The following is a 25,760-nucleotide window of genomic DNA, read 5'->3' on the forward strand; positions in this document are numbered from 1 at the left end:
TTAGGCTTTTGGCCTACCTTACATATTTGGTTTTATTTGTATTTTTTGGTTAGTGTTAATGTTTTTTATGTGCTATTAAATAAATCAAATCCTAGCCCGTTAAACTACTCTACATCCAGGTATAATACATGTTGTAGTTGCTGTCTCTTCTAAATTGAACATTAACCATTGGCGTGTAACTTGAGGGAAAGGCACAGACACAAAGCTGATGATTGATGTAGTCGAGTCATTGTGATGATAAATTTGTCAATCCATTACTACTTTGGTGACTGGGCTTCCAACGGTTCACGGAATAGCATTTTAAAGGTGATCTCTTTTTCCATCAGAACCGCGACACTGAGAAGAATGTGAGGATTTTTTGCTTTACTTGTCACAATACTTGCTTGTTACGTTCATAGACAGGCTGTCATGCAATGTTATTGATGTTCACAATATTGCTCTGCTTTCATGTTGTACATTGCAGTTGTTATGTCTTTTGCCAAACTTAATTAGGATAAATGTCTAAATGATCCTTGCTCTATTAATGCTAGTAAGAGAACTTCCCTTTTGGCAGTCTATACTGGTTGTAGGGACTAATCAGGAAAGAAATGCTGCCAAGCCCTGATAACCTGTCTGAGTTGGACCAAGTAGAGGTCACAGAACCCCAGGAAACCCAAACATACCGCAAACGTAAGAAGCCCTCAGGTCATTTATCTTCATCCCAGAATGGATCTGTTATCATGGCTTTTCTTGAGAGAAATGCTTTTGTTGTTCTTACAATGGCCGCTGTTGCATTAGGTAAGTGGTTTTCAAACACTGTCATTTATTCTCCCACAAAACCCGAAAATTGTCTTTTAATCTACCATTGTGAAGACAAACTGCAACATCATGCTTACTTGCTTTGTAATATTGCATTCAATACAATTATACTTTTTTGTCCCCTTGGGGAAATCTTTCTTGGAGTATGTTACCTATCCAGCACTGCTCTTTGTATTGACTCTTACGCAGTAGGTATTTTGAATTCACTCATTGACAGATTACCGACTTGTGGTTATGTTTCTTCAAGGGATTGGCCTGGGCTTTGCTCTGCGACACGTTAAGATGTCAGCCAGGGATGTAAAATATTTAACCTTTCCTGGAGAGCTGTTGATGAGAATGCTGCAGATGATGGTGCTTCCTCTCTTTGTTTCCAGTGTGATCACAGGTTAGATCAAACCGGATATTCAGGCATTGTTTTTTTTTTATTGAAAAGTAAAGAAATAGTTTGACTGCCATCACTCATGGTAATAACTTATTGTTAATAATCACCACAGTAGATGAACACCTTCAGCAGCCACATTAGTGGCTGGTGCAAGAGTAACTTAGACTTGAGACTAATGAAAGTGGAGCATAGCCTGCGTGTTGACCTGGGGCTGAAAAACTGAGTCTAAGATGTTCTAAAATTATGTTTAGTTCCCCCAGTAAGGATATCTAGTGTATAAAATGACATGATTCTGTACTTAAATGATTTATCTTTACGTAATCAACCACAAACACGTATTATCTTGAGTTTGTATAGTAGAAACGGTTTAGTTTGTGTTAACATTTTCAGTGGGTTTAGCTTTTCACCTAGTTTTAGTTTGATGTTGTGGCCTCCCCTGTTCAAGTTAGGTATCACTCAAGATGTTTCATTGTTTTCTTGAATACTATATTTGGTGTGATGGTTTGGGTGGGTGCTTCGGTTTCTTTGTTTATCTTTCTGTGGTTTTCGGTCTGGCCTTGTCTCTTCGTGTTTGTGTCTCAGTGTTTTCCAGATCAGTGTCTGTGTGTTCTGCTTCCTGTTTTGCTTTGGTAGTATGGTTTCCTGTCTTGTCTAGTCTTGTCTAGCTTTGCTTTGTGCCCGTCTGATTGTCCTGCCTTGCCCTAATGTGATTCACCTGATGTCTCACCTGTTCCCCGTTACCTCGTTACCTCTTGCATTTAACCCCTGTGTTCCCTTTGTCTCTTGTCAGCTGTTTATGTCTTCTCAACGTGGTTGTTTCCATGTTCCTGTCTTGTTCCTGTCTTGTTCCTGTCTTGTTCCTGTCTTGTTCCTGTCTTGTTCCTGACTTTCCTTGTGAGTTGTTCTAGTTTTATCCATTGTGAGTTTTCACGTGTGTAGTTTTCCCTGTTAAGTTTCACCTTCCCCGGTGCCTGATTTTGGATTTTTGGATTTCGCCTTTTGTTCCCTGTGTTTTGCTGGACTGTTCAAATTAAACCCTTTTTGCAACCTTAACCGCCTGCCTGCCCCTTCTCTGCATTTGGGTCCTCCTCCCTACCCCATAACAATTTGGGGCTTCAATCATTTAAGTGTGCACACGTACATGTCCAAAATATTTGTATTTATATTGTCCGATTAATACATGGTATATTTTGCATGTTCTATCTTACAGACAGATATTTTTATTTCAGGAATGTCATCTGTGGACAGGAAGGCTTATGGGAAAATTGGGCTAAGGGCCTTGGGCTATTACATGGTCACCACGCTTATTGCTGCATTCACTGGCATTGCCTTAGCTGTTATGATCCAACCAGGGAAATCATCCAGGGCTGCCTCAGTGTCCTCTAGTGGTAATGCAGATGCTGCACAGCCTGTGGATTCCTTTCTAGATCTAATCAGGTGCGTGTCTTCTTAGAAAATTCAACATTGGTAATGTAAATTACAGACAACAATGTAATGTGTCACAATTAAACAATTGACAGTTAAGACACCTAATCTTTTTGGTTTTCTAGAAATATGATTCCTTCAAATTTGGTGGAAGCATGTTTCAGAAAGGTAAGATCTGCAATGGCTATTATTTGTTCCACATCATACTGCCACTGTTTCATACTTACCAAAAGATTACGTTTTCTCATACTTTTTATCTAGTACAAAACAGTTTATTCCACAAGTGTTTCTACCGGAAAAAGTATTGGCGTCATCAATTTGACAGAGACCAGTACAAAAAGTAAGATTCCTTTGTTTTGTTCTAATTCTGTGATTGGAACTAAAAGTTTTTCCAACTCAGTGTCCCTCACGCTGCTTTAATACATCATCTGCCTGTCTATCTTATTGTTGATACAATATCATTACAACACCGAATATATTTCCTGGGATCCTTGTAGATGACACAGTACCAGTGCCAGGCACCTTAGATGGATTCAATATTTTGGGTCTATTGGCCTTCTCTGTTGCCTTTGGCCTCATCCTGGGTAGTATGGACACTGAGGGAAAACCTCTGAGGGATTTCTTTGACTGCCTCAATAAAGCCATAATGCATCTGGTCAACATAATCATCTGGTAAGCATAGGAGCACATCATGAAGATAACTTCTGTTGACTTGACTTGTGTTTACTTGTTATTAAATATTAATTCAATTAAATCTCTAGTCCTTACTCTTAATTATAGTGCTGATTAAATGCTGTTTCATTTGTTTTTGTGACAAGGTTTTGCCACAGGAAAATCGGCTAATTTTCTGTGTGTTTGTTACATGTCTGAGGTTAATTGCTTGTGATTTACTGCCTAGGTGATAATCTGTGTGCATTTGTGTGCTCTATCAAGCCAGCTATGAAATCTTGTGAAAACTCCAATGACCAACATTAAACCTCTCTTGTTGCCTCTCCTGTGCTGTGTCTTATCTCTATATCACAGGTATTCTCCTGTGGGAATCCTCTTCCTGCTGGCAGGACAGATTGTGAGGATGACAGACACTGTGGAGATAGGGCATGAAGTTGCCATGTATACTCTCACTGTGATTACTGGCCTCCTAATCCACAGCCTCCTCACCCTTCCCCTCATATATTTCATGGTCACACGTAAGAATCCCTTTGTGTTCATGGCTGGTCTACTCCAGGCTCTCACCACTGCCTTTGGTACTTCATCCAGGTGAGCCAGAGTTTTGATGTTAAACATAACATATGACAGATGAACAACAGTGGAATGGCAGCTTCCTTTATATACTATGTGGGTTTGTACACAGTTCTGCAACCTTACCTGTGACATTTTACTGTATGGAAGAAAATCATAACATGGACAAAGGAGTGACACGCTCCATGCTCCCTGTTGGGGCCACAATGAACATGGATGGTGCAGCACTCTATGAAGCTATAGCTGCGTTATTCATTTCCCAGGTTAATAATATGGATTTTAACCTGGGTCAAATCATTGTCCTCAGGTAAGCTTAACACACATTGAGCTCAGAACTGGTTTCAATAAATCTATTAACAAATTTTCATCAGTTAATGAAAACTTAGTTGTTATATCAAGCTATATCCTATTTAGTTTTGACACTAGACTATTTCCCATAGAGTTGAGAGGGTTTCTTCTCAATACTTAAAGCTTTTGTGCATAACCTTTTCATATTATTGTACGTCAGTTACATTCGAGGTGCGTGATCATGGAAGACTTGTCAGGTGGACGGCCAACAGTTTTGTTGTCATTACTTAGAACTCCTCATGGGGGCGACATAAACTACTCACTGTAGCTTTTAACAAAAATGCCAATTTTAAGTGTGTGGATCTACAAACATGAGTGTCAAACCAAAGAGCACTGTTAATGGGTTTTGCCTGTTTTCTTATAAACCAACAAGGATTACATTACATAACCATCCCTGTTCCTGCTGTTCAGTTTGATTGTCACAGCTGCAAGCACTGGTGCAGCAGGCATCCCACAGGCTGGCATGGTATCCATGGTGATTGTGTTGGAATCAGTTGGACTACCCACTGAAGACATATCATTGCTCATGATAGTTGATTGGATACTGTAAGTGCACATGCAACCAACATCAGTTACAGATTTTATAAGTGGGAACATTTTTAGAAACTTTGGTCATTTGATCTATTTCTTCAAAGGTCTGTTTAAGGTTTCGTAGTTTAAGGTTAGGGTAAAGGTTGGGCATAGGTATGTGGTGACAATCAGAAGTTAGTGATTGTGATAACATTATATCAATGAGGGTCTTTACAAGCAGAAACATACAAGTTCCCAAAGTTTAGAAACTGCATTTCTTTTGTTTCTTTCTGTTTTAAAAGTCTATTGTAGGGTTTGAGTGATTTATTGGGAATTAAAAAGTTAGTTAGTTTTTGATCACCTAAAATTAAGAGTTTATGTGTTTTTGTTTAAAATGAGCCGTTTCTATCAACATGTGGAGTGGGTCCTCTTCCACTGATTCTGCCATGTTGCACCGCCATGTTTCTACAGTAGCCCATAACAGACAATTAAAAAAATGGTTCTAGAGAGGGCCATTTGTGCTTGCGCGCTTGCCAACATATTTCTCCTACATGTTTGGCACCATACAGTCTATGCTTGGCTTGCATGAGAAGTTTCAGTTGGTTCTAATCTGCAACCTCACAGTTAGATGCCACTTAATCCTACACACCAAACCATTAACTGAAAAAACTATGAAAACATTTTTGACAATTAATCCCGGTTATATTGTTATTTATTTTGCCTGTACAAAAAAGTGTCCTGTAACTTTACATTTTGTAACCACCCTAAATGTATGTGTGTACAGTTGTGTAAGTAGTAACTGTAGTGTTTAAGTTCCCAGCATAACCTCAGATCTTGATGTTTGTTGACAGGGATCGGCTGAGGACTACCACCAATGTGCTGGGTGACTGTGTCGGTGTGAGTGTAGTGCAGCATCTCTCCAGACATGAGCTGCAGTGCTGCAGCCCTGCAGAAAAAAGCTTGTTGGAAGAAAGCTCCCCGTTATGAGCACCATGAGGCTTTGCACCATCTTACATGTTTTTGTAGAGTAATAAAAAAATGTCTTTGTTAAATTGACAAGGTACATTTTACTACCCAGTATACGGTAGTAGTAGTAGTAGTAGTAGTAGTAGTAGTAGTAGTAGTAGTAGTAGCAGTAGTAAGATAATCATTTAGCTTGCAATATGGACAGTTATCCCCAGGAACACCTTTTAGCTCTTCAAAAGAAACAGTCAAAGAAACCCTGTGACTTGCCGATGTTAGTGGAATAGACATCAGGAAGGGGAAGGGCTTCTCCTGTGTGAATTAGTTGACCCTGCTTCTGCTCATATTAGGAAGAGTAATATGCTTTGGAGACATAACCCTCAGCACTACAGGCACAGAAGGGATTAGCATCACACTCCCTGCAGCTCTGCATTTTCAGCTTGATGCATGACATGCTGGTGTTCTATGTATGTTTGATATAAAATGTCAAACTTTAGGAATTGATAAAACTAGTATAGACTGACAGTATTTGCACAGAGAATATACATGTTATTAATAAATTAGTCAATTTTTGCATGTACACTGTGACTAGTGTTGTCTAGGGTGTGTTTTTAGTCTGATTTTGGCCCCATAATGCTTACATTTTTTGATAAAACCTTTGGCTTCCATTATTTCCCACTGATATAATTCCTTTCTTGAAGAACATCAGAGTGTACTTTGTGGATTGTGGAAAATTAGATTGATGTTGAATAGTATATCTCAACTGGGATTAGACCAGCACCCTATTTCCTTCCTTGGTGCATTGTAGATATGTCTATCATAGGGAACACTCTACCACCATCTGGTGGCAGGACCGACAACACTCAAGACAAAAACTGTCTGTGACCCACTTACACTTAAATTATGAATATAAATACATACAGAACAGTTTAGCAATCAATGAAAGTAAACACAATACAGTGTGAGCCTGGAACTGAAACAAGAGTTGTTGCAAAATGGGTGTGCAGTTTTTAAGGGAAACACAACAGAACATTCCAATTTCATCTTATTGACTATAAAACACTCAAAGATCTTTAGATTGTTCTCAAAATAAGTAAATCTATAAATAAATCTAGGCAATTTTATTCTTTGAAATAAGATGGAAAAACTATAACTTATTTAAAAAAAAAAAAATGTTCTCGAACACCTTAAGCTACCTTAACTATTTTCAGCATCTCTTAACAGTACCTGATTTATGGAAAAACAAATGCTTTTAGTCACAAGTCTGGGCATGTTGCAGTGTGTCAGTGCTATGCAAAGTAGCGTTATTAATAGAATACTGTAAACATACCCAAAATGCATTTTCTTGCCAAGCAACCAATGGCAGGAGAAGAATAGGAAACTGTGGCTGCCCCCACTGGGTGATGAGTGTACTGCCAGAGAGAAGCCACTCTGTGTCACCGACATCGCCCAGAGCTCAGTGCAGCTGTGAGGACAGAGAGGGTGGGAGGGAAGGAGGGGGTGTGAGCATCACAGCTAGGGAGCAAGAGAAAAGGAATTCATTGGAGGAGGGATTGTAATTAAGAAGGAGAGAGGTTAAAAGAGATGGTGAGAAAAGGCAAGAAAGTGAGAGAGTGTATGTACAGTATATATGTGTGTGTGTGTGAGGGAGGAAGATGCTGTTGCCAGGGAACAGCAGTGAAGTAGAAACGTCGAGATTGCAGTAGGGTCAAAACACGTTAAATTGTGGACACAAAATGGACTGAACGCGTGGAGAAGGAAAACAGCGGATCCTGACTCCCAGCATCTTAAGAGAATCAAAGAGAAGGTACAGTAGGTAGGTGTGATTACATAACCACAATAACGCATACGGGTGACATCATCACATCAGGATTAGAGCCCGGGCTGGGGGCATTAGTGTTGGTAGAGGGAGGAGGGTGGTAGAGAGGGATTCAGCAGAGATGAGCAGAAGTAACTGGGAGGAAGAGTGATAGAGCGTGATCATCATGAGACGAGCTAAAAGCGCAGGGTGAGGATTATTTTTTTTACCAAAAAGCAGCACATGATCGGGCAAAGCTGAGGAGACTGAAAAGATGAGAGCAGGATGGTGTTTGCTGTGTGCTCACCCTGACTCTCCTAACCGTTCTCTCTACAGGATGACACATTTTCTCTCTCAGCCGCATCAGTAAACAGCAGGAATCATCCAGCAGCCCAGATCCTGAGCACTCCAGTGTCCCACTTGCGGATGTAAACAATGAGGACCCCTACTCTGCTCAGGCAGATTTAAGGAGGAGGTAGAAATTTAAGAGGAGACACTGAAAACAAAACTGTGAAGAAGACGTCATCCGAATCACAGTATGTAAGTACTCTTCCTTTACACGAGCCATTATTTTTCTGGTTTTGGCTGGATAAAGTGCTTTTCTTCAGTGGGGCAGATTCGATCAATTACATGGTATTTAATGTTTTTATTATACTGCTCTTTGTGATTCAAACGACTGAGACAGTGTGTGATTCCATTTGTCAGATATTTCAGGATTTCAGGCCTTAAAAATGTCAATTTCAATAACCGTTTTATAAAAGTAACCTAAATGAACATTTTTTGTTATTTCACATTACTTATTTGCTTGTCCATGCTTTTCTCATTGGCAATTTTGGAAAATTAGCCTTTTTGTGTACTGATCAGGATTTATAATAAAACCACAGCTGAGGTTATTAGTGTTTAATTGAAACCTAAATATGTTGTAACTTTGATTGCTGCTAGTTATGTATTTATACAAATTCACTGCTATAAAGAAATACTTATGATTTGAATTCAAATATCCAGAGCTTTTCCTGTAAATTGCAATCAAACAATTTGACGAAAGCTGTACTCGAACATGATGTGTTGCCTTGCCTTTTATCATCAACGCCTCTAATGATGTGATAATTAGTTAAAGTATAAGTTTTGTATCTTGAGCATTTTTATCTGTTTGCTTTCCACCTCTGAGACAGATTATTAGGTGTTTGGTTTGATAGACACATGCAGTGGATCGCTGACAAGATATTGTTTGTGTAATGAAGGCCGCTCTGCCATCTGGACTCAAATCCCAACCAAACACGTGCTACTGCAACATTACTTTTTGTGCATCAATCAGCAGTTGACTGTATGAGCAACGGAGGCTTGGCAAGAGCCAGCTGCACAGACAACAAACCACACCACACGCACTGATCTGTGGTTTTTGTGTGAATTTTCCACTTCATTCTCAACTAGTCTTTATTCTCTTTTATTCCTAATATAGCAGCGAAATAATCAATCTGCTTCAGATAGCTTTTTTCCAAAGATTATATTGTTAGAACAGAGCAAAGGGAATCAAAGTGTGATTTGGCCACAAGGATCTCTTTAAAGTGACGTTTAAGGGTCCCATGACATGGTGCTCTTTGGATGCTTTTATATAGGCCTTAGTGGTCCCCTAATACCATATCTAAAGTCTATTGGTGCAGAATTACAACCACTAGAGCCAGTCCCACAATGAGCTTTCCTTAGTATGTGCCATTTCTGAGTCTGTAGCTTTTGAAGAGGAGAGACGGGGCGGGGGGGGAGCAAGGTGGAGGCTGGGGGTGTTGCCATGACCAACTGCCACGTTGCTCGTTTGAAAGCCATGATGTCTCTCTTTTGTGGTTGGGAGAATTTCTCTGGGCGGGCAAAGCAGAGAAAGGGGAGGTAACCTTGCCTCTAATGACCTCATAAGGGGTAAGATTCCAGATTGTTCCATCTGAGCTTTCATTTTCTCAAAGGCAGAGCAGGATACCCAGGGCTCGGTTTACACCATCGCCATTTCTAGCCACCCGGGGACCATAGGCAGGCTGAGGGAACTCATATTAATGTTAAAAACCTCATAAATTAAATGTTCATGCCATGGGACCTTTAAGGAGTTCCCTACCAAGCTCATATGAAACAAACATTGATTTTCTTACTGGGTTAAAACAGTGTAAACACTTAACCATTCTCCTTGATTTGTTGTAAGTCCAATCACAACACAGCAGCTCCATCAGCATGTAGCCTGAGGGCCTGTGCCTTTTAGACCACATTTGTAGTTTTTTTTTTTTCAGCATAGGCTCTGACATGTCTCACTACAGCACATCAGTGCCATCCCAGTGGACAAATGGACTGTGGTTACGTCTGCTGCAGCATGAACTCTAGCTGGGACAGAGATGTAGGAAGGACACTCCTCCCCCATACGCACATTTCTGACACAATACTCACACCATGACATTCACTCTGTGCATTACTGATCTTTGAATGACTAAAACAACAACAAACAACACAAACATGAGATATAGTAAAGCTTTACATCTCATAGCACCGAAAGGACATGCAGCATTAAATAGAGACTTCAGTCATTTCTGATTTGGTTACATAAAATATGGAAGTTCAGATCACCATCTGCTTTTTGGCGGCACTCATGATTTGCTTGTATTGCCCCGAGGGGCTTGATCTGTATTTCTGTCTCCTTCCCTACGGATGTAGGGAAACTGTTACTTAGTTTTGCCAACTTTGTATTAATTCATGTATTTAAGATTGTTAGTTGGATTCTTCATTACACCTATGTTTTGTTAGCTGCTCTACAGACCACTTAATTACAGCTCCTTAAAGCTACACCCTGTGGTTGAGTTGTCTTTTCCTTGGCCTATTTAAGGGGTACTCCAGCAATTATGTGCATCACTTTCTTAAGGTTGTTTAAATTGAGAGACGCACTTAAAAAGGAATGGTCAAAAAACGTTTTTAAATATTATTTTTTGGGGCATTATCTGCCTTTATTTTTGACAGGACAGCTGAAGACATGAAAGGGGAGAAAGAGGGGGGAAGGACATGCAGCAAAGGGCCGCAGGTCGGAGCCGAACCTGGGCCCAACCAAGCTATCCGGGGGCCCGGGCAATTGTTTTTCTACCTTTTTTTAACTCAGTAACGGATTGGATTTGTAATGTAACGAAATACAATACTTCACTCAAAACATATTCAAGTACATTTTAAATGATAGATTTTAAAAACTAGGCCTACTCGAAAAATACAAAACTACACTAACATGAGGAATTGTATTTTGTTACTTTTCACATAAGTTTTTTTTACATCGTCCCACTTTTTTTAAACTCCACACCCTCAGTTTGTAACGCGGTCTGTCGTGAGTTTGGCTTAATCATAATTCACAAGCCAAAATCAGATAATCCTTATGAAATCATGACGCACCCCTTTGAGACAGCTACAAGTACTGTATGTCATAACAGTGCTTTGAAATAATTCATTGTTGAATTTGTTAACCACAGAGAGCTGAAGCCCGTCCTCCCTGGCAGAGGATGGGTACAGCAGAGGCCACTTTACGCATGGACAGCATGGAGGTTAAGGACGAGTGGCAGGATGAAGACTTCCCCAGGTATTTGTGTGTGTGTGTAGGTGTGTGTCAGTGTGTTTGGATGTGTGTGTCGGTGTGTGAGCTGTTTATCCGATTTGACAAACAGGCCCAGCTATGATGGAAGGTTAGTCACGTGTATTGAATGCTGAAAGTCAGCAGGTGTGTTCTTTCCTTGATGTAGTCGTTATGTGTTACGTGCTTATGTTGTATCATGTCAGTGAACAAAATCGCAGCATCAAAAATGTATGATCCATGTGTGATATCTGTTTGCTGCAGGTATTTGTAATATATTATAATATAACGATGGTATCCTTGTAGCTCAGTTGGCTAAGGTAAAATCAACTGTTTAAACATAAGTCCTATAAAGGAACCTTTTAGAATGATTGTTTTACAATGTAATTGTTTTTTTGTCCTCCACTGTTCTGTACGTGTTGGTGCTGTCTATAACTTACCTACAAAGCTACATAATAACAGCAATTATCCTAACAGCTGCATCAGCTTGCCTGTACTTGTAGGGCGTTTGTCTATGCATGCGTGTGTGTGTGTGTGTGTGTGTGTGTGTGTGTGTGTGTGTGTGTGTGTGTGTGTCTGTCCGCCCCAGCGTTGAGGGATAAGCTGTCTTATTATAATGTCAAAGAGGAGTGATTATTACTGGTGTTGCTTTCTCAAACAACACATATTGTATCCAAGGACACAATGTGGTTAAATTACAATAGTGCCACTCCAAAAACAAAAGAGTGAAAATGCCACGAACGACTGCTCATAGTTTATATAATCATTTCACTAAGTTTTTTTTTTGTAATGTATTGTTAAATGCTAATGTTTAATCATTCCAATCACTGACTTGGTAGAAGGAAAATAATAGGCCAACTACAATTCCTAAAGATGTCATTTTATCTTTTATTTATGCTGTTTCCATCTCATTCTGTATTTTTATGTCTTTCTCTGCAGGCCACTGCCAGAGGATGAATATGTTGATTCTTCATGTGGTCTTACTGACCACAGAACCGGTAAGTGGATTACAGTACATACACATCATTAACAATCATCATCATCATCCACTATATTCATTTATGATATACTGTACCTGAACTTTGCTGGCCTGCCTGTCCAGATCCTCCCACCACTCTGAATGTGGGCATGTCTGTGGCCCAGCATAAGCGGCGCACTCTGGTCGCCCCCACCATGAACCTCTCCCTGGATCAGAGCGAGGGATCGGTCCTCTCTGATGAGTTTCTGGAAACGCCAGACGATCTGGACATCAATGTAGATGACATCGAGACTCCTGATGAGACCGACTCGCTGGAGTTCATCAACAACGGCAACGAGCTGGAGTGGGAAGGTCAGAGTTTTAGATGATCAATATTAAAGATGGCACCATTTTGTTTAGGTCAAGGGATGCATGTTGGAATTCTTTTGAGAAGCAAATCACAGTCCTGCCTCAGGTGTTTTCTCCTTTTGGTAGGCCAGTCACAAATTTGCAGCCAACTGGCAAAAACAGCCAAAATAAAAACAAACACTTAACGCAGTTATCATTGAATGGTCAGAGAGTAAATGCTGACTTTTTTAACTCATAGTCAAAGTGAATTTTTCCAGCTTTTTACTAAACCATTTTTTCACAATGTATACTATTTTTACATTGTTTCATAAGTAAATAGTAAGAAATATATTTGTATAGAGTGTAACAAGCTGTGTTAAGGCAGGAGGGGAAGGAAGATTAAACAATCGGACATCTTTGTATCACCTTGTATCTAGATGACACTCCTGTGGCCACTGCCAAGCGTCTTCCAGGTGAAAAGGAAGAGGAGAGTGACTCATCCGGTCGTCTATGGCGAACAGTGATCATCGGAGACCAGGAGCAGCGGATTGACATGCAGGTCATCAGACCATACCTGAGGGTGGTCACACATGGAGGTTGGTGAAAGAACGTTTACTGTGTGTGTGTGTGTGTGTGTGTGTGTGTGTGTGTGTGTGTGTGTGTGTGTGTGTTAGGATTCATCCAACATTGGGTTTGAAAGACCTGTTTTAACAGCAGTTACAACAGTTTAAGATCAAAGTTGATGGTAATTTTTTATATAAAATATTATGAATTTAGTTGGAGGAAAGAAACATTGCACTCAACCAAAGACAGACCAAACAGAACTGCTGTGTATGTAACTATAGTTAAAGTCCAACGATAAGAGTTTTATCGAGACGAACACTTGGTTGGCAGTATATTAGGTATACTAGGCCTAAATTAAGATAATCTAATACAACATTGCTGCAATAAGTCTTACCTTCATGAAATACATGCTTTAAGATCATTTTAAATGGTGTAGTTTGTGGTGTTGTTGAACTAAATTGAATTACACTAACTGGGGGTTTCTATTATTTTGTCTACCCTCATTGAAATTATTGGAGTTGTCAAAAAAATAATAAACAACCTTTGTGGATTTAATATCCCTGGGCTAAAAGATCATTCGGATAGCTTTTTTCTCGGTTTTCATGTTATTCAGACCATGATAATGCAGCCAGTGTCATAACAATATCAATGCAGCTGCCGTCATACTGAATGTGTCTCTCTACTCTTTCAGGTTATTATGGAGAGGGTCTGAATGCCATTATCGTGTTTGCAGCCTGCTACCTTCCTGACAGCGGTTGTGAGGACTACACGTACATCATGGAGAATCTCTTTCTGTAAGATCCATTCTGGCCCTTAATGGACTCTTTTACAGTAGAATGCTGTATTAAGAACATTTTAGAACATTATTCTTATACCTTATATCTTATATACTTTCACTATATAATTGATCAAAATGCTGAAGAAAATGTTTTTACTAATTAAAGTGGGGCTCAAAAGTTTGGGTACCCCATGTAAAGATTTGTAGAAATGTGCATAAAAAAGCCGAGAAAAGATAGAAATATCTCCAAAAGGCATCAAATGACAGATTAGACATTTGTATAATATGTCACAAAAAGTTAGATTTTATTTCCATCATTTACACTTTCAAAATAACAGAAAACTAAAAAATGGCGTTTACAAAGGTTTGGGCACCCTGCAGAGTTTAAAGCATGCAACGCCTCCTTTGGAAAGCTGAGACCTGACAGTGTCATGGATTGTTCTCAGTCATATTCTGGATAGAATCAGCACCGTTCTTCTAAGCAGTAAAGAGCAGCAAACTGAAACTGAAAATAGTTGACGCTCACAAAGCAGCAGAAGGCTATAAGAAGATAGCAAACGGTTTTCAGATGCCAATATCCTTTGTTCGGATTGTAATTAAGAAATTGCCGTCATCAGGAACAGTGGAAGATAAAGCAAGATCTGGAAGACCAAGAAAATCAGCAGACAGAACAGCTCGAAGGATTGTGAGAAAAGCAAGTCAAAACCAGATTTTTGACTGCACAGTCCATCCAGAAAGACCTGGCAGACACTGGAGTTGTGGTACACCATTCCACTATAAAGAGATACTTGTACAAATTTGGTCTTCATGGAAGAGTCATCAGAAAATCTCTTCTACGTCCTTACCACAAAAATCTGCGTTTGAAGTTTGCAAATGAATATATAGACAAGCCTGATGCATTGTGGAAACAAGTTCTGTGGACCGATGAGGTTAACTTTTTGGCCCTAATGAGCAAAGGTACATTTGGAGAAGAAAGGGCACAGAATTTACTGAAAAGAAACTCTGTCCAATTGTTAAGCATAGGGGGTGGGAATCAATCATGCTTTGCGGTTGTATTGCAGCCACAGGGAAAATTTTGCAAGTAGAAGGAAAAATGACTAACTTGATGTTGTCTGTGAAATAGCTGAAGTTAAAGAGAGGCTGGCTTCTGCAAATGGATAATGATCCTAAACACACCTAAAAATCCACGGTGGATTATATCAAGAGGCGTAAACTGAAGGTTTTGCCATGGCCTTCACAATCTCCTGACCTCAACATAATTGAAAATCTATGGACAGGCCTAAAAAGAGCAGTGCGTTACAGACAGCCCAGAACTTTCAAAGAACTGGAAGACTTTTGTAAGGAAGAATGGGAAAAGATACCTCAAGCAAGAACTGACAGACTCTTGGCTGGCTACAAGAAGTGTTTAAAAGCTGTGATACCTGCCAAAGGAGGCAGTACAAGGTATTAACTCCCTCTACTTTTTGAAACATAAATTGTCTAATCTGTCATTTGATGCCTTTTGGAGATTTTTCTCTTATTTATGCACATTAATAAAAAAAAATTACCTGGGGCGCCAAAACTTTTGTATACTTTTTGAAACTTCACTGTATATGCATGACAAATCATGTCTGAATTGATTATTTACATTACATGCTAGAAAAAAAGGTTGAACAACTTTGCCAACACTCATTGGCGTTGAGAATTTTACTTTGTGAAGTAGGTATATAGGAATTATTTCAAGTAAAGTGTTTTCATCTTCTATGTTGCTGTACCTATGCTCTGAGTCAGATATGAGCTTGTTGGCTCTGTCCCCAGGTATGTCGTAAGCAGCCTGGAGCTGCTGGTGGCAGAAGATTACATGATTGTTTACATGAATGGAGCAACACCTCGTAGGAAGATGCCTGGCATCGGCTGGCTGAAGAGATGCTACCAGATGATTGACAGGAAGTAAGATAGAATATCACAACAGTTTATGAGAATTTAGTCAAGAATGTACAACCAATGTTGTTGATGCTAAAATTAAAAAGTTTGTTATGAATGGAATTAGTATTAGAAGGAAGAAAGCATCGCAAACAATTGACTGTCTCCTGTAGATTGAGGAAGAATCTAAAATGTCTCATCATTGCTCACCCGACGTGGTTCATCCGGACCGTCCTGGCCATCTCAAGACCTTTCATCAGGTGAGGATAAATTCAGTGTGGTTTGTAGTCTATCCTTAGAGTTATATGTTGGCTCTTTTCTAAGCAAATCCAAGAAACAGAAGATAAATTAAAAAGTTGTGACATTATAATCCAGTTACAACACAAAACATAAGGCCTGGCCTTGATGACACCGATATAGGTGTTAAGACTGGAACATTTGTGATAATTGCATGGTGTTAATGCTTTCTGCAGCATGAAGTTCATGGACAAGATTCGTTACGCTCACACCCTGAAGGAGCTAAGCCAGATCATCCCCATGGAACATGTGCAGATCCCTGAGTGTGTGTTGCAGTAAGTACTCTGAGCCACCAGGAGTCAGTGCTGAGACACTAAAATATGTCCATCACTGCTTATGTTATTTGATGCGTGCTTACAGTAATAACTTTTTGAGGTGAATGCTCAGTTTGGTGATCAAACTTAACCTGAGCCAAGATGTGTCTATTCATTAATATATAGTTTGTATTATTCATTTAAACATATCGTTGTTGCTTTTTATTTTACTACACTTTATCATCTGAAATAGTGGCGTGACATGTAGGGAAGGAGGACCAAAGCGCAGAGACAAGCAGGCAATAGAGTTCAAAGTAGAGAATTTGTTTAACCAAAAACAAAGGGAATACAAAAAGGAATCCACAACTGCAAACACAAAGTCCAAAATACAAATACAAAAAAAAACAGAAAGAGAGCACAGATACCTCAGGGAAACAGAGACTGCAACAAACACTGGCAGGAAAAAGCAGAGAAACAAACAGAAGGATCTGACAAGAGACAAGGGGAGCACACACGCTAAATACACTGGGTAAGGAGATAACGAGACACAGGGGACACAAGGGCTGGGAAACAGGTAAAAGACATCAGGCAAACACAGGAAGTAAAGCTACGAACTACACAGCACACAAAACCAGACTATCAAAAATAAAACAGGAAACAGAACATACAGACACTAAAGGGGAACACAAGACCGAAACTACAACACAGGACCGGGGAGAAAACTAGGACACAAGCACAAGGAGACAAGACAGAACCAAAAATACCAAATAAGGAGGAACAAAAACAAAGGGGAAAATACCAAGATTGTGTGCAATATACTAGCAGGCACAAAAAAGAGACCTCCTCTAAATCAGCATTCCCTCTGTAAACAGTATGTCTTTTGTGGCAAACACCATGTTTTTGAAACCTTATACTAAAAGAAACCATGACAGCCACTTTCTAGACACCATACAATTGGGAATAAATCAAGATTTTTGAAAAGAAAAACTCATATTTGTATACATATTGTTTTTTTCATCAAACTGTAGGTGGCAGTAACAGTTTCAGTCCAAAATTTCTTTTCTCATTTGTTAAAGGTATGATGATGAGAAGATACAAGTACAAAGGGAAAGGTGAGCAATTGATATACATGAGATTTTACGTTAAAAAGAGTTTTAATACCTGCTCTTTTTCCTGCATTAAAGTAGCATTCTTAATATTTGCCTGTCTTACTTACAGAATTGAGCAAGAGAAGCCCGGCTCAACACTTCCTAAAGAAAGGTGACCTTTTTTTGCAATGCATGCCACTCAGAGCCATTTTTTTGATTATTTTTTTTATCTACAGTACTTCAGTATTAAAACATGGAAAATGTTCAGACGTTTCATTATTTTATTCAAAACTGGTGGCTGCTAGGAGAAACAATTTCAGTCTCACTTACCCACACTTCATTTCAATTAGTCAGATATGAAACTGAAATAAGAAAGCTTCCTTCACTATCATAAAAAAGTAAAGTAAAAGGCTAAATAAAAAAACAATTGTTTCTTCTTTTTAAATTTAGTGTGAGCAACTTGTGCAGCCACGTTGATCGGTTTTGGCAACAGAAAGCACAGCCTTATATGGGCTAGAGAACCAAGCTAATAGCAACCAATATTTATATTTACTTATGGCTTAACTTTAATCTGTCATTTACAGGCCGAAGTCGATGATAGCAGAGGTTGGCCGTGACATCTGACATTAAGGTAAGGGCTGCCATTGACATAACTGCCTTCCCAACCAACTTACCCCAGGCTGGTTTGTAATGTCAGATAAATCCCCCCCCCCCCCCCCCCCCCCCCCCCCCCCCCCCCCCCCCCCCACACACACACACACACACACATGCTAATATGCGCAAAGGACACATGACACAGTAAATCACCTAAAGGCTGGACTATGGTCTGTCTGGAGTGTTGACTCACTGGCCAAAGGTCTAAAGGGTATGTTCTCAGTTCAAGATCAGGTATGCAGAACCATACGGGAGTCAAGTGAGACCACAATCAGACTCAGATCTCAGATTACTCAGATCTCAATTACTCAAATCTTGTCTTAAAAAGATGTACATCTCATTTACTTTTTCCATCACTAACAGACCCTGCAACAATTTAAAGTAGATTCATTAACAACTTTAATTGATAATTGATGAATCAGGTTATTCCTTTCCTGTGAGCATTGAACTAAAGGCTGAACCCCAAATATAGTTCTGCATGATTACGGTCGATCATCAGTCAAGCTCATTCAACACAACTTTCTCTTTAGCCAAGTCATGTTTCAGGTCCTCAAATTCAGACTCTCTGATCCTCAAACCTCATATTTCTTTCAGACCCTGTGTTACATAAAGCACAGCTGCTAATATCTTTAAGCCTGCCTGCATACAACCAACTGGCAAAAATATCCGCATCCGGTTATTTGAGAAACTGCTGTCCTATCAGACTCCATATATCAAGAGAGCTATCAGCCGTAGGACTGGCTGACGTCCCAGGAATGGACACAGGCACCATCCCCTAACCAAATGCCAGGGGAGAATGCAAGGGAAAATGAATAAGCAATGTTTCTAGTTTGATTTAGTTTAGATGTGGTGCATGCTTACAGACACACTGCCAAATGTAAGAACTATAGATTAAATGTATTTGTGGAGATAAAATCAAGGCAGTTGACATATTTCAGACTGTCAGGATAAAGGTGATGGAGAAAGAAAAATAATGAATCTGTATTTGCATTTCAGAGCTTAAAATGGAAGAACCAATGGGGGACATTGATTCATTAAAACGAGAGCCAGCTGAGATCCCCATCACACGCTTGTTGCACAGGATTAAATCACCTGACTGGATCCATTAGCTGCAAGACAATCATTTCTCTAAAACAATATTTTCAGTGACATGCTTGCTTCTAACTAAAAGTTAATTTAAGCCAAAGTATTATAATACATGGCCAAATCATAATGCATTTGCTCTATGCATGTCAAGTTGAGCTTTATCTACAGCATGACTTCAGCTTCATAAATGAAAAATTGAGGACATGAATGAATACGCAAGCATCTTCCAACAAGCAGGGGATATTGTCCATTTCAACGTGTACATACTTGTATAGATATTTTTGAGAGAGGTGTTTGCACAGATATTTGTTTTTTTGATATGAGTGGCATGGGTATTTTTTGGTTTAATGGTTGTTTGCTGAAAAATAATGTGCAATGATATTTTTCTGTTTAGAACTACAGTATGATGCAAACATGTGTTACAGTCTTTAAGTTTTCCAGAGTTGATATGCAGCTGGCATGCTTGTTTATAGCCATGTCTTCATTTGTTTATGTCATACGCCATCATGTTTTAAAAGGTACTTTACAAGATGGAAAACATATGTTGTTACAAATTAAATTAACTATATTTAAAGAGAAAGACAAATCAATTGCTAAAAGTGTTATTTATGAAATTGTAACATTTATTGTTTGTAAAAAAAATAAAATAATAAATGAATGAACTAAAATGAGCCTTTGTCACTATTCATCCAACCTTGACTTTTGATACAGAACTGACGAACATTACAGCTCATGGTTTTATATTTTTTATTGGCACTAAATATGTTCCAGTGTGGTCCAGAATGTTTTCACAGGCTGTTACTGATGAGTTATTGAGGGGCATTATTATGATTTATGAGTGTGTCCATATTCTTTGTGTCACCTGACTATTCTTTATAGGGGTCGTTTGGACATAATTCTTCTGAGGTGACCCTACTTCATTTTGACATGTTAAGACACTGTGATCACAGGGTAGCACATTACATAACCCATAATAAACGAACATTTCTCCTGTGTGTTCCTTTACTATTTCACCATTGACCTTTATAGTCTATTATGTAAATTCAGTCATTTAAACAATTAACAACCTTAGTGACGTGAAATGACATTGCTTCTTCTCTATTTCTCTCAGCCTATAGTAATATAAAATGCGTATTTTAGCATGAACATTAGAATGGAAAGTTTGTTTTGGTCTGTTTGCTAAACATGAGGTTATACCTGAATAAAACAAATTATTAGTATTGTTAAGAGTTACATGAGAAGATCCATACCACTTTCATGTCTGAGGGTGGTACAGATCTTCTCATCTAAGTATCTGTAAGAGTATTCCCCAAAAGGTCAAACTATTCATTTTAGCCTGGAAATGTTGGTAATGTGACATAATCCCTGTGGGCATCCAAAAAGATGTTGTAAATAAAAGAGGAGATATCAGGTTTTTCTGTCTTCTGAGTCTAAGAAGGAAAAAGTATGTGCACCACATGTTTCACGTGGTTTTGGCCACGTCTTAGTGTTTTAGTGCCCAACAGAATGTACGAGCCTATATGGGACACTTTTGTAAACCCAAAATCTTACCCCAGAATGCAGTGATTTCTTCTAACTAACATCAGACCGCTACAACATCAAAGCTGCCACTCACTTTTATATGAAAGGTAAATTAAATATTATCACAAGGTGTCAATAGGCATCTCTTCTGCATTGGGATTGTCATGGCAGTGAAACATGAAGCCCTCAACATGTCCACGTGCTCTGATACAGTAGCTGGGACTCCACCTCTTCCCCCACTTACAAATACAGAGATAGATTCTAAAGATTTGTTAAAAATACTACACAAACATAATAAACACAAGGTTAGACGCCACACATCCGGAAGTGTGTGACAAACAGGACTGATAAGCTTAAGTTCAAAGACATACAGTAGATCCGTTATTAGACCCATAGCCGTGACTCAAGAGCCTGTGTGCACATGGCTGGCGGCCATATACTTTAGTTGATTGCATCACAAATATGTGTGATGCAGCAGGCAGACACACAGTCGACTAAATATAGGACTTCTGGTTTTCCCCCTCTCTGATCTGTCTAAGAATGGAAAACGTTTCCTCTAAAAATTCAAAATAACAAGGTTTCACTCTTAATTGTGATTTTGTCAGTAAGAGGATGCACCTTTCATACTTTGTCACGTATTACAGTAAATATCAAGGGTGCGATTTGCAGTCCTTGCCTCCTCTCCACGCATTGCCTTTTCTAAGGCACAAACTTTTATGATAAATCACATCTCTAGACGTCTTACTAACAATTTAAGATTCGTACAATTTCTAAAAACATTCTTCCTATCAAATTAATTTCAAATTAAGAATACAAATTTTACAAGCATTATGTAATCAGCATCACCAGTCTACAGTAGCTTTGTGACTGATACTCCACATGTGACTGTGACTCCTTTCAAAGAGATTTGATTTTGTGTTTCACAGCTTTGCCCCCATCACCATTTCTTTATTATGTTTATCTGTTGGGTGTGGGGACTTGTCCTGCGTTTGGTTGACCAGTGGTCACTGACCCCTGGCAGCAGGTTTAACACATTTGGAATCTACTTTCATGCAACTGTGAGGCTCCGAAGTCCTCCTCCGCCCATTGGTGCTGTGCAGTGCGGTTGTGAAGCGATGCCCTATTGGCTAAAGGAAAAGGAGACCGATTGGTTTGAGAGGCTGTGACGCTGCAGCTAAATCCTTTATATGTCTGGCAAGGAGATTGTCTATCAATGAAGTAGTAAAAGGAGGGGACGTCTGTGGCAGAAGAGAAGGGAAAGCTTTTTTTAAGAAGTCTTTTATAGACTGTTTGCTTTGGGTGGGTTCCCTTCTTTTATTTACTTGATTCCAGAGGTGACCAATACACAAATCGTAGAAAATGAAGTTCATCATTGGCATAGGAGGGTAAGTGTAATTTACTTTATTTACCTACTACGTCTTGTCTTTTGATGAAATTTATAATGTAACTCACATCTGTGGAATTAAATGAATCTTCATTTCAGAGTGACCAACGGTGGGAAGACCACTTTGACAAAAAAACTGCTGAAGACATTACCCAACTGTTGTGTGGTGCATCAAGATGACTTTTTTAGGGTAAGCTGAATTAAAGTCACAATTATTTTTTTATACTTTAAATCACTATATGTTCAGTTTGAAGCTAGTGTAACCCTGTTATTGTATTTATGTTGAGTTATTGTAACTGTTTTTATGTATTTCATTTGCCAGGTTAGTTTTACCCTTAAGGACATTGTGTGCTCAGAATTAAACTGCCAGTCTGACCTGCAGATGTGCTGTCATCACAGTAGCCTAGTATTTCATATGGCTGATTGTCTCCTGGACAGCCAATCAAAGGGCTGAGCGTCCCCACTTAAAGTTAGACTTTGTCCAATCATGTTGCACATTCTGCAACCAAGCTTTTGCTATATTATTAACCTCATTTAGCCCAAAAAGAAGCCAGAAGACTGTGTTTCTCCCACATCCATCATTTTGTGCTGCATTTGGGGCCCACGAAGGTTGATTGACAACCAATCACAAATTGTTTTTAAAATCAAAGTGACTTGTTGTCATTTGCCCACTTATATGTCATGTCATAATGCTATAGCAATACATCAAGGGTGTCTTTGAGGACCTGAACTGCGAAAAATCAAAAACGCAAATTCCAAATTCGCAAGAGCCTGCTGATAGTCTGAGATAGTGTACCAAACAAGCTAGTTTCCATCTTTGAAAACACTTTTATCAAAGTGATCCAACAGCAGGCATTATAACCTTCCATTAGTTAAAACAGGAAGGTCATAATGCCTGGTCAGGTCAAAAAGTTATTTAGAGAAAGATGTGTCCTAAGGTATTGAAACGGATATTTTGCAAGCGCCACATTTAAATGGTTCCAAAAAATGTCACCGTGCGCTACTTTTGGTTGAGACGAGTCCTTGGCCTGTCCTGTCCAGGTGTCATCAGCTTCGACTGGTTACTAAGTTGCAGCAATGTTTTATTGGTGACTGTTATTTCAGAAACCCAATCAGATAGAAGTCGGGGAGGACGGCTTTAGACAGTGGGATGGTAAGAATGGATTTTGCGTAGGAAAACCATGCAGTAACGTACTTTTTCTTTCCTGCACATTTCCGTAGTTTGGTAACCATTCAAACTTAAACTTTGTGATATTCTGTCATCTATTCTGTAAATCCTACAAACATTCATTAACTTTGACTAATGGTAAGGACTGTTGGTTGAATTTGTGATGAAGCCTCCTTTTCTCTCTCCCATCCCTGTTCTGTATCAGTGATCAGCGCCCTGGACATGGAGGCTATGGTCAACACTGTGAAAGGCTGGCAGGAGAACCCCGTCAAGTTTGCCCGCTCCCACGGAGTGAGCCTGTCACCTGAAGCTGGGGAATGCAACTCGGAGGAGGGGATCCATATTCTTGTTGTGGAGGGGTTTCTCATCTACAATTACAAGTCAGTCGCTGGCCATGTTACACATTTTTACTACACAAGCTCTCAAATAACTCATAGGCCCCTTGACCTGTAAAGCTTTTCAGTAATCTGTTGTTTGATCTCCCTCTGCAGGCCTCTAATTGACATCTATGACAAATGTTTCTACATTTCCATTTCTTATGAGGAGTGCAAGAGGAGGAGAAGGTAACAAGCTCTCACAGGAATTCCACTGAAGTGTTCGACAAATTACAGGCTATGTAATTAATTGATTGGTTATGTTTCTGCAGTACAAGGACATACACACTCCCTGACCCCCCTGGCCTGTTTGACGGTCACGTCTGGCCCATGTACTTGAAACACAGGAAAGAGATGGAGAACAACTGTGGCAAAATAGGTACGTTAAGCTAATTATTCCCATCTGAAATAAATATAAATGACCCTTTGTGTGCCAACATTGCTCTGTCTCCCTTTTCACATTGCTAACATCAAAATAAAGGCACAATATTTCAATCTCTCTTTTTTGAAAATATTGCTTCAACTGCTAACTGTTGACATCTCTTCTGATTTGTGTTTTTCTATACAGAGTACCTTGATGGGATGACCTCGAAGGAACATATCTACAACAAAGTGTATGAAAGTGTTCAGAACTCCCTGCTGAACAACTTATAGGTACATAACGTTTTTTAATATGTACCATCCTGTAGATTTTCATTGAGAGTGTGACAGTGGCAGTGGGAGTAACTTGTCTCCTTTCTCTCTCTACAGCAGGACCGGGGAACAGTGGATTCCTGTATAGACTTGTAAATATTATTTTGAGTAAATGTGTAACACCAGTTCTGTACTTCAAGCCTGATTTGTAAATAGTTAATCCTTTTGAGGAACTAATGGCAGAAGTGTTGTGTTTTGTATAGTCCTGTGTAACGTTTTCTAAAGATAAGACACCTCTAGATTGCCCAGTGATTTACATCAGGGACTCTGATCTTGTATAAAACCCCCACTAGGAGAAAGGATCTGTGTCTCACAACTAAATGAAATGATTGAATCCAATTTGTGTTTCCTGTTTTTCATTTAACACACAAACACACCCCCACACACACACACAAACACACACACACAAACACACACCCATGTAACTCCCAGTAACGTCCAGTTAAGAATCACAAACCTCACATTTCTCAGCACAAACATTTAAGTATGTTTGAGTACAACTGATGATATCTTGCAACTCTTAAATGAGACTCTTTATCACCTGTATTTTATTTACAGACTGAATGAAAATGAACGGTCCTCTAAAAAGACAATATATGAACTGTTAAAAAATAAAGACAATTTGATTAAATCGCCACTTTACTCTAATTTTAAACAGGTTATAAAAAATATACAAATAACATAATGACATTTGTGCATATGTGTCAACACACCCTGATGGAGGCAACTGTGCCAATATTGAATGAATTTGTGTGTTTTACTCGCCCATATTCATTAAAGGCACTTTATTTTTAATCTTCCACTTACTTTAAGTGGCTGTATGAGGACTTTGTTGCTGTCTCTTTAAAATTAAATCTAACTAACTTTGAACGTAAATAGTATACTAATTTTTGTTTTACTTTTTCACATATGAAATGGACACATAATTACATTGACCTAAAATTAAGTGAAGATTAATTCTCTCAAGAGTGCCCAGGGCACCTGCCATACAACCCCAACTCCCTGATTCGATGCCATCTGTGGGACCATGTTGCATGTCATTCCCCTCTCTCCTCCCATTTCCAGTCTGCCTCCACACTGTCATATGTCCAATAAAGCTCTGAGTGTAATAATGAATAAGCTAAGTTAAAAAGGTCATTGGCAACTCATGGGGAACAGTTATCAGGACATTACATCCACCACCAAACCATTAAATAACATGATCTGTGTTCTAGTTCTGTAAAATTCTCTTTTCACTTGTATCCATTAGAGTCAGCCATAGTGGTTGAAGGCCTGTTGTTCTGCCCTGCAGTACTGAAAACACACCGAGTAACAGTAAAACATACTTTATATGTTCCAGCTTATGGCTTTGCAGATGAAAGAAGCAATATCTCCGTCTTGACCACTTAGTAAACATTACTTTTTCATTATACGCTTATTATACGATCACCTTGAGGGATGTCTGTCCTATCTGGAGCTGACTACACACCGTGAACCAGAAAACAAATGACTTGTGTCTGACCGGCAGTGATGACTAAGAATTCAAATGATTTATAGTCCGAGCATTTATTACATCTTTAGTGTCTTAAAGGCTTTTCTGAATCTTTCCTTCTGATCATGCACACTTCACATTTCTCTGGTAGAGACACAGATGGCGGTTTTGGGGGGG

At 39.2% G+C, this 25,760-nt stretch overlaps 3 protein-coding genes and 1 long non-coding RNA gene across 9 annotated transcripts in view; 3 read left to right on the plus strand and 1 right to left on the minus strand.

Moving 5' to 3' along the window:
• On the plus strand, window positions 1-7,960 carry LOC117954213 (excitatory amino acid transporter 1-like). The gene is made up of 13 exons (XM_034887815.1): window positions 1-347; window positions 554-777; window positions 1,046-1,183; window positions 2,410-2,617; window positions 2,731-2,773; window positions 2,867-2,945; window positions 3,103-3,277; window positions 3,629-3,862; window positions 3,957-4,151; window positions 4,604-4,738; window positions 5,554-5,794; window positions 5,844-7,481; window positions 7,800-7,960. The coding sequence occupies exons 2-11, from the start codon at window positions 588-590 to the stop codon at window positions 5,687-5,689; spliced, it is 1,533 nt and encodes a 510-aa protein (XP_034743706.1). The 5' UTR covers window positions 1-347; window positions 554-587; the 3' UTR covers window positions 5,690-5,794; window positions 5,844-7,481; window positions 7,800-7,960.
• atcayb (ATCAY kinesin light chain interacting caytaxin b) lies at window positions 7,575-19,552 on the plus strand. Of its 4 annotated transcripts, none has more exons than XM_034887818.1 (13): window positions 7,575-8,003; window positions 10,946-11,052; window positions 11,983-12,041; window positions 12,146-12,373; window positions 12,787-12,945; window positions 13,605-13,707; window positions 15,489-15,620; window positions 15,767-15,853; window positions 16,067-16,165; window positions 17,221-17,256; window positions 17,363-17,404; window positions 17,817-17,838; window positions 18,883-19,552. In XM_034887818.1, exons 2-13 carry the CDS (start codon window positions 10,976-10,978, stop codon window positions 18,922-18,924), a joined length of 1,086 nt encoding a protein of 361 aa, XP_034743709.1. In that variant the 5' UTR covers window positions 7,575-8,003; window positions 10,946-10,975; the 3' UTR covers window positions 18,925-19,552. The 4 variants fall into 4 exon arrangements, with proteins under 4 accessions (XP_034743709.1, XP_034743711.1, XP_034743712.1 ...); XM_034887820.1 differs by having other exon boundaries at window positions 7,576-8,003; window positions 17,817-17,863; XM_034887819.1 differs by having other exon boundaries at window positions 7,800-7,999.
• LOC117954218 overlaps window positions 15,786-25,760 on the minus strand; it is a 12,849-nt gene continuing 2,874 nt past the window's right edge. The window contains exon 3 of the long non-coding RNA XR_004658775.1: window positions 15,786-15,912. This is a non-coding gene — a long non-coding RNA (uncharacterized LOC117954218). The remainder of the gene's footprint in view (window positions 15,913-25,760) is intronic.
• On the plus strand, window positions 21,689-24,451 carry LOC117954216 (nicotinamide riboside kinase 2-like). 3 transcript variants are annotated; one of them, XM_034887822.1, is made up of 8 exons: window positions 21,689-21,878; window positions 21,977-22,067; window positions 22,982-23,030; window positions 23,251-23,425; window positions 23,537-23,608; window positions 23,692-23,798; window positions 23,988-24,073; window positions 24,170-24,451. In XM_034887822.1, the coding sequence occupies exons 1-7, from the start codon at window positions 21,853-21,855 to the stop codon at window positions 24,071-24,073; spliced, it is 606 nt and encodes a 201-aa protein (XP_034743713.1). In that variant the 5' UTR covers window positions 21,689-21,852; the 3' UTR covers window positions 24,170-24,451. The 3 variants fall into 3 exon arrangements, with proteins under 3 accessions (XP_034743713.1, XP_034743714.1, XP_034743715.1); XM_034887823.1 differs by having other exon boundaries at window positions 24,173-24,451; XM_034887824.1 differs by lacking the exon at window positions 22,982-23,030 and having other exon boundaries at window positions 21,699-21,878.

This window comes from Etheostoma cragini, chromosome 12 (assembly GCF_013103735.1).
Source record: "Etheostoma cragini isolate CJK2018 chromosome 12, CSU_Ecrag_1.0, whole genome shotgun sequence".
Lineage (NCBI taxonomy): Eukaryota > Metazoa > Chordata > Actinopteri > Perciformes > Percidae > Etheostoma > Etheostoma cragini.

Excerpts from the sequence above, each read along its gene's own strand:
- LOC117954213 (XM_034887815.1), top strand. The coding sequence starts at position 588 with ATGCTGCCAAGCCCTGATAACCTGTCTGAGTTGGACCAAGTAGAGGTC. Across the intron at positions 2,774-2,866 it reads TGGAAGCATGTTTCAGAAAG|TACAAAACAGTTTATTCCAC; the intron begins GTAAGATCTGCA and ends CTTTTTATCTAG. Across the intron at positions 3,863-3,956 it reads GCCTTTGGTACTTCATCCAG|TTCTGCAACCTTACCTGTGA; the intron begins GTGAGCCAGAGT and ends GTTTGTACACAG.
- LOC117954216 (XM_034887822.1), top strand. The coding sequence starts at position 21,853 with ATGAAGTTCATCATTGGCATAGGAGG. Across the intron at positions 21,879-21,976 it reads TTCATCATTGGCATAGGAGG|AGTGACCAACGGTGGGAAGA; the intron begins GTAAGTGTAATT and ends TCTTCATTTCAG. Across the intron at positions 23,031-23,250 it reads CGGCTTTAGACAGTGGGATG|TGATCAGCGCCCTGGACATG; the intron begins GTAAGAATGGAT and ends GTTCTGTATCAG.
- atcayb (XM_034887818.1), top strand. The coding sequence starts at position 10,976 with ATGGGTACAGCAGAGGCCACTTTACGCATGGACAGCATGGAGGTTAAG. Across the intron at positions 11,053-11,982 it reads CAGGATGAAGACTTCCCCAG|GCCACTGCCAGAGGATGAAT; the intron begins GTATTTGTGTGT and ends CTTTCTCTGCAG. Across the intron at positions 15,621-15,766 it reads TACCAGATGATTGACAGGAA|ATTGAGGAAGAATCTAAAAT; the intron begins GTAAGATAGAAT and ends TGTCTCCTGTAG.